Source organism: Mixophyes fleayi, chromosome 10 (genome assembly GCF_038048845.1).
Source record: "Mixophyes fleayi isolate aMixFle1 chromosome 10, aMixFle1.hap1, whole genome shotgun sequence".
In the NCBI taxonomy this organism is placed as follows: domain Eukaryota; kingdom Metazoa; phylum Chordata; class Amphibia; order Anura; family Limnodynastidae; genus Mixophyes; species Mixophyes fleayi.
In genome coordinates this window covers 90,831,250-90,838,166 of record NC_134411.1, presented here as the reverse complement: position 1 = coordinate 90,838,166, position 6,917 = coordinate 90,831,250, and the positions used below count along the sequence as shown (strand labels likewise).

The following is a 6,917-nucleotide window of genomic DNA, read 5'->3' as shown; positions in this document are numbered from 1 at the left end:
ACAGTCCGCAAGGCTCGTAGCCACTTCCACAAGTACAGACTGGTGTTAACATGATCATTAACTCCTAATGAGTGTCGTAATGTCATAGGCAGTCCCACAACAAGTGGATCAGTTGGCTTATCGGCAGCTCCCTCTGCTTAAAGCCAATTTAAGTGCTGTATATTGACTAAAGGGCAACTGTTAAATGCTGATTATTGATTTTCCTGCACTGCTGACGGGATGAAGAGGGATTCTGGCTGGGGCCGGGCTGTGTGCAGAGGGGAAGCTTTGTCACTGCACACCAGGCAGGCAGACAGCTGGCCGATCGCTTACACCGGATCAACCACCACCGTTGTTGCTGCAGGACGCTGTGAGCCAACAGGTTTCCTATATAGGTGCAACAGCGTCATCTCTGTGCCGTCCCTCAGACTAATCATAGAACAAGTAACACAGGAGAGGACGATGGAGGGTTTTCAAAGTTCCTGATTTAATTTATTACAAAATAGCAATATAAATAGCTTTAAAAATGATTCGTAATTACACAAAGTATTAATGTTAAAAAGCAAACAGTGCAATGATTGTATTTGTGCCCCTGCCGTAGGCAGTAAAATTATTCCCAAAACGTTATGAGCAGCTCACTAAGGCAGCGGCTTCAGAACGGATCTTCCGCTACTCCTCGGTTTGTCTGATTTGTGAATTCTAGATCACTTTGTCCATCGTGGATACAAGTGGAGGACACTTAGGTAGAGTGAAAGATGTCTGATATATTCCATTCTATGAATCCATCCTCCATAGTGAGTTCAGATGTCTATCATTTGTCTTCAACTCCAGGTTCTGCAGTATCTGACGTTCCTGTGATTAAGGCTCCAAATGATCTCGACTTTAGTATAATGCATTGTAGTCGTAAACAAGGAGATGTCTCCAATATGATCATTAGCTATTGGAATTGTTTTGCCACCCTATTAAGAAGGTTACATGGTGCTATAGGTCCACAATGTGCTTTAAATAGCTGCTCTGTGTCTCACTGGTGCTATAAGTCCTACTCCATGGTTTTACATATCTACCATTTGTTTGCATTGGGTGTAATTTACTTGTCCTGCTTCCCGTGGGGTAATATGGAAGATGCATCTTCTACACATTGTGTTTATACTGTGCTCACATAGTGGCCAAAGTCTTTTCAGTACGTGGATCTCCGCAGCATCAAGAACCTCCGCGTGGCTTCGTCCTCAGGTTCCCGGCGCTGGTAAACGCCCGTCTGGCTGTACGCAGAGACCTACATAAACAATAGTCGGTGACTTGAAGACTGGACGGACTGAGGAAGGACAAGTGCAGGTCAGATACTCACCCCGGATCCTCGCTGGGACGCTGGAGCTCCAGGTCTGATTGGCGCAACGACAGCTAGAATTACACAACACAACGGTGAGCGATATGGTGGAAGCTGCTGTGAAGGGTTCACCTTAAGCCTGTAACTTTCCTCACCTTGTAACGTTCGTTCTCTATGCGCCTCTCGTCCTCCAGATTCCTCAGGTGTCTGTTCTCCTTCTGTGTCTGCTCTATCATTTCCTGCATGTGGCTGTGGGGGAGACAGAGGTCAGATCAGCAGAAAATTGCTGTGATACAAAGTGTCTCACGTGGATTAACAGTAGAGCTCAAACTATCTGATAAAGTAGGGGCTCGAGCATATAGAAGTGTATGAAAACAATGGTGTATAGATCTGTGGCAGAGGTCCCACGGAGCAGCTTTGGTTATTTGTGACTTGTCTGATTGTCACATGGAACTATTTATCTGTGCTTTCCAGCTATTTGTCTCTGTTTTATGTAGTTTACACTTCTGAGGGTAAAAGCTGAGTTTTCCAGCGGGTTTGAAAAACCAATCAGATTCTAGCTATCATTTATTTAGTACATTCTACAAAATGACAGCTATAATCTGATTGGTTGCTCTAGGCAACATCTCCACTTTTCAAACCTGCCTGAAAACTCTCCACTTGATACATTTACCCCCTGGAGTTGGACGGGTTTAGTGGATGTTTCAATGCAAATTCGGGCAAAATGTTTGAAATAAAATGAATTGGTTGGTATCGTTGTACCCAGAACTGGTGGTGCAAATGTTTATCTACACAGTAGCCCAGTGTTTTTGCACAGAACTTTATGTATCTGACTACAAAGGGAATGCTCGCTAACGTAGCTGGCTTAATATTACAGAGCTCCTTGCTCTCTATATACAGATGTGTTGCTTAGATGTAATGTGAGGATAGCTGGTCCGGATCAGGCTATTGCTTACGAGAGTATTTGGTTTATTATATTTTATTTATAAAGCTATACAATCTCTTATGTCAGGGTAACGGGTATTGCAGCATTGGTGAAGAGCAGAGAGTCAGTGATATAAGGTCCATCAGTTCCCTATGAGTGACAGCTGGATAAGAGTCATCTGAGTATGATTTAAAGGGTTATTATACAGTCAGACAACTTTTGATTGGTTTGTACATGCCCTCTTGCTCTTACCATATATGTTGCTTTATCTTTGTTTTTCACCAAGGTCGATACATCATCTAGATGGAGTGATGTTTTCTTTGCTGTAGCTCAGCTCCTGCTCCTATGCACTGGATACAGTTTATATGCACAGAGCAGTTCTGTGTTGTATCCAAGAGCAAAGAGAATAAATATCTCTACCTAGGTGAGACCATGGTGAAAAACACTGGGGAAATGCAGAAAACATGGCTTGCTGAATGTACTGGAGGGGTTTGAGAACGTCCAGACAGAGAAATATGTTTCTTGTCACTGTGGTCTGGAGTATTACGTAATCTAATCACAGCGAGGGGCAACTCCTGATATACTCTCCAATCAGACGTGACTATTTCACCGGGTACAAAGTGGTCTGTTCCTATGCTGAGTGAATTAGCCAGAATGGTGGTTAGTTCAGGACAGGTTATAAGCAGGAAGGAAGGTAGCAGAGTGTTCTGTAATGTGTGAAATGGACGTTATATACCAGTGATAGACAACAGGCACCCTCCCCCCGAGCCCTCAGCTGTGGCCCCCGGCTCCTGCTTTGTCAGATATAATAGTTATAGCTTGTAACACTTGGATAAAATGCTGCTGATACGTTATTACAGATAGGTGTCTCTCTCTGATTAAAGGTGTTTTATCTCATTACTGAGATTTTGTGTGATGTGCGGCCCTCTTGCAGGTTAGAGGGTGCTCAGGTTGCCCTGCATTGTATTAGAAGCTGCTATAAGACACTTACTCCTTCTCTGTGGTCAGCTGCGCTATCTGCTTGCTCTGTTCCCGTATCTTCTCCCCCAGCGTCTTGTTAGATTCTCTGTGACAGGTAAATAACAGATGTGAGTTACACAATAGTGGCAGGTTTGGAGAGTGGGCGGTTCTCCAGCTATTGGGGAACAACAAGTCCCAGCCTGCTGGACTCACTTCTGTTCGCTGACCCATTCGTTCACATTGCACACGACCAGCTCGCTTTCCCGGTGCAGCCTTCGGCAGTCTGTCCTCGCTGCTTCCAGAGAGCTGCGCAGAGCGTCCACCTGGAACAGAGAGAGAGGATGAGAGGACCGGTATGATGTCTATTATTCGGTGCACTGGGGACGGAGTGTCTTCTGGTTCAGGTGTTTTTATGTTTGGTGCTCAAAAAAATAAGTAAAATGTACTAAATTACATCTCTTTCCTGCCCTTGGGAGTACAGTAGGTGGATCTAGAGTTTAGGCACTTTCATATTGTAAGTGGCCGTCTCCTCCCTACTATGCCCCTCCCACTGAAGCATTTTCAGTTTTAGTAAAGTGCCCTCAGGATTAGGGCATTTTTTGGCGCTCTCGGCCTGTGTTTTATCTTTTTGTGCACTTTTTTATTTTGTGTATTTTTAGTGTTTTTACTTTCCATACTAAGGATCAGGGATGCCTTCCCAGAGATGAAACGCCTGCTGTCACCCTGATCGTTAGGCTTCCCCTTCCCCTGCAGCTCCTCACTGTCAGTGGTGACCGCTATGGAGCTATACTCCCATGGGGCTCCAGACAAGGCCGGCTGTGCATCCCTTGGCAACGAGCATAGTACTCGGAGGTGGAGTTCCGTGATCAGTGGTTTCTTGCAACGGCATCGGTGCTTTTGGGGGAACTGGCTTTGGCTAAGCCCTGGCGACATCCACAGAACGCACTATGATGTTGTCTTTCAAACAGGTAGGAAACTCTTCTCTTTTGTTTTTTACCCCCACCACACATGTCGCCTACAGAGCCTGTACCATCCACTAGTGGGGTTTCCCGGGCTGAGGCAGGTTTGGTGTTCACTCGAGCAAAGTCTGCCTAGGGTCTTGTACAGGCAGCTTCCTCCTTGAAACGTCTCCCTAGCACCCCCCGTAGGACATTGGCAAACGTCAGGTCCCTATTTCTGAAGCTGACCGTTCTTCAGATGAAGATGGGGAGTTAATTCAGGAATCCGAGGTGGAGAATGCTTATAGTGCAGAGGACACTGCACCATCACAGAGGGTGGAGGATTTAATCCTGAGGGTTTGGTTTCCCCTGTTTCCACAGTTTAGCAATTTTTTGATGATACCAGGTAGATTTAAATCACTTTAAAGTCCTCCTAAGGCAAGGGGTAAAGTGGAGAGTTCTCCAAAAGTGGATCCTTCCCATTGTCTACCTCATCAGAACCACTGCTATTCTGGTGCCGGGTGCGGTATCGCCCTGGGATGCTACTGACAAGAAATTAGATTTTCTTCTTCGTTCTTTATATCTAAGGGCCAGGAGTTTGTTTAGACCAACCATTGTCCACAGGGTAGTGCACACACTTCCGTCCCCTTTGGGACTTACCAATGGTGAGAGGTAGAGATTCACCGGTGGGAGCTCGCCTACTCTTTCAGCGACTCCTGCCTGTGTTGCTGTGGGCACTGGGTGCTCAATATAATCAGGTGTTGTTAAAGACTTCTTTCTTGTAGTTACTGCCAGTTATGTTCTTTTGATTATTGGTTTCCCGTCACTCAACCAGTCCAAGGACTATGTCCAATTTCAGTTTTTATTCAGAGGGATGGTTCTCTTCAGACCAGTCCTGGACTTTAAAGCTCTTAACAAGTTCCTCCCTCAAGATGAAGAGGAATGGGGCTTATCTTGCACCCTTGGACATAAACACGTCTTCATGCGCCCATTTGTGAGGAGCATCAGCGATTCCTTTGGTTCATGTTCTAATTGTCTTCAGTTACATGCTCTTCCCTCAGGCCTGTACAAAAGTAATGTCCTCCATTGTTGCTTTTTTCAGTCCCTCTGTCTGGCATCATCTTCAGGTGACTATCTCGACCCTGGACACCAATGTGTAGTTATTAAATGGCCAATGTTGTTGTTGGTATTTTCTTTAGTGTTCTTCATTTGCCTATTCACCACATGGGCAGAACTCTTCTTTCCTTCCTCTTATGTAAAGCCAGGTCTCTGCTTTTCTTGTACAATCCAGTTTCAACCTAAGGGTGTTTCCTTTCATGTTAATTAGAAGGTTATCCTGCCCTTGTTTCCGCATCCTCCCAAGAAACAGAACTTCAATCTCTGGATGTTCTGCTCTGTCTAAAAATCTATTCCAGGACTTCAGAATTCTATCACCCAGACATTCTGGTTGTAGTTTGTTTTTTTTGCAGACTAAAAGGTGGATTCGGACCACTATTCAACTTTCCCCTGGGTTGATGGCACTCGCAACCAGGACTGCTCTGTGTCCACCTAGTATTGGCAGTTATACAGGATGGATGTTTCCATCTCTCTCGGGGTTGTCTTTTGTAGTAACCATAAGATCCTTCCAGAAAACTGGACACGATAGAGTTCTGGTTTGGGACATTGATATCTGTGTCACACATCTGCTGATTTAGAGAAAAGAATAGTACAATAATCACTAGGTAGAGTGGGAGACACAAACCAACCCACCAAGGAATATGTGTTTGCTTAGTATTTACTACAGCGGTGCGGGTAAGAGTGTCCTATTCTGTACGTAGTAGGACCACACTTCCTCCCCTCAATGCTCAGAGGTAGAACGTCACATGTAGTAAATCTGACATGTTTAAGCAAGTTGAATTTTAATGTGGCCCCTTCTAATGAGCACCTTCTCCCAATGCGGCTCTGGTATAGTATCTACTAACTGAACCGCTGTTTACCTGACCCTATAGTAGACACTCACCTCGCTGGTAGCTGCATTGTACTTCTGCTTCACCTGGTTGAAGGCGTTCTGTAGGCTGTCTCTCTGGGAAGAAGGGAGAGAAGTCTATAAAGAGATCTGGGTGCATTCAACAAGGATGTTCTAGATCAGGCAACCCGTAGTTCTCCAGCTCTTGTGGAAGCACATGTCCGGGCAAAGGATGCTGGGACTTGTAGTTCCACAACAGAGGGGACCAATGATTTAGTTGATCATTACCTCTCTGCCTTCAGTTTTCAGTTTCTCTGTTACCAGCGCGAGTTGTTCCTGGAGCTGCTTCATGTCGTCCTCTCTCTGCCTCATCCCCTGTGCGCTCTCCTGGTGGAGTCTCTGCCAGTGCTGGAGCTGGAGCCCAAGCTCTCGCAGGCGGCCCTCACCTACCTCTACCTACAACCGGAGGAGATGGTGAGAAGGGGGCACTGCCACGTTATCAGTCCGGCCATCCTGGGCGGTAACGCTCACCTCTTGCTCCTTCTGTCGGTGCTGATCATGTAGGGACTTCATCTCTGTACTCAGCCGCCGGATTCTCTCCTCCTGAGCTGCGGTTTCTCTCTCCAGCTCGGCCTTCCGCTTCTCGGTGCGCTGCAGCTCGTTCCGTAGAACCGCTGACTCTCTGTTCCGCTCACTGAGCTGCACAAGGAAAGTGTTTTATCAAATGTAACACTAAGTGTCGGAGAAAACAGTTACATAATAATACAGTGAGTTATATAATAGAGCTAGAGCTTATTAACAATAGACTCTGCTATGGGGTTAGAGTTGGACCTATTGTTTAGCAAA

General features: G+C 45.8%; 1 protein-coding gene across 2 annotated transcripts in view; it reads right to left on the bottom strand.

Moving 5' to 3' along the window:
- Positions 1-444: 444 nt before the first annotated feature.
- The window catches only part of PMFBP1 (polyamine modulated factor 1 binding protein 1), a 96,086-nt gene continuing 89,613 nt past the window's right edge, over positions 445-6,917 (bottom strand). For both annotated transcript variants that reach the window (XM_075189121.1, XM_075189122.1), the window contains 8 exons: positions 6,603-6,770; positions 6,360-6,527; positions 6,126-6,188; positions 3,402-3,511; positions 3,220-3,294; positions 1,459-1,552; positions 1,325-1,377; positions 445-1,252 (listed from right to left, as the gene is read on the bottom strand). In XM_075189121.1, the coding sequence (XP_075045222.1) occupies positions 1,180-1,252; positions 1,325-1,377; positions 1,459-1,552; positions 3,220-3,294; positions 3,402-3,511; positions 6,126-6,188; positions 6,360-6,527; positions 6,603-6,770 (804 nt within the window). In that variant the 3' untranslated portion in view covers positions 445-1,179. The remainder of the gene's footprint in view (positions 1,253-1,324; positions 1,378-1,458; positions 1,553-3,219; positions 3,295-3,401; positions 3,512-6,125; positions 6,189-6,359; positions 6,528-6,602; positions 6,771-6,917) is intronic.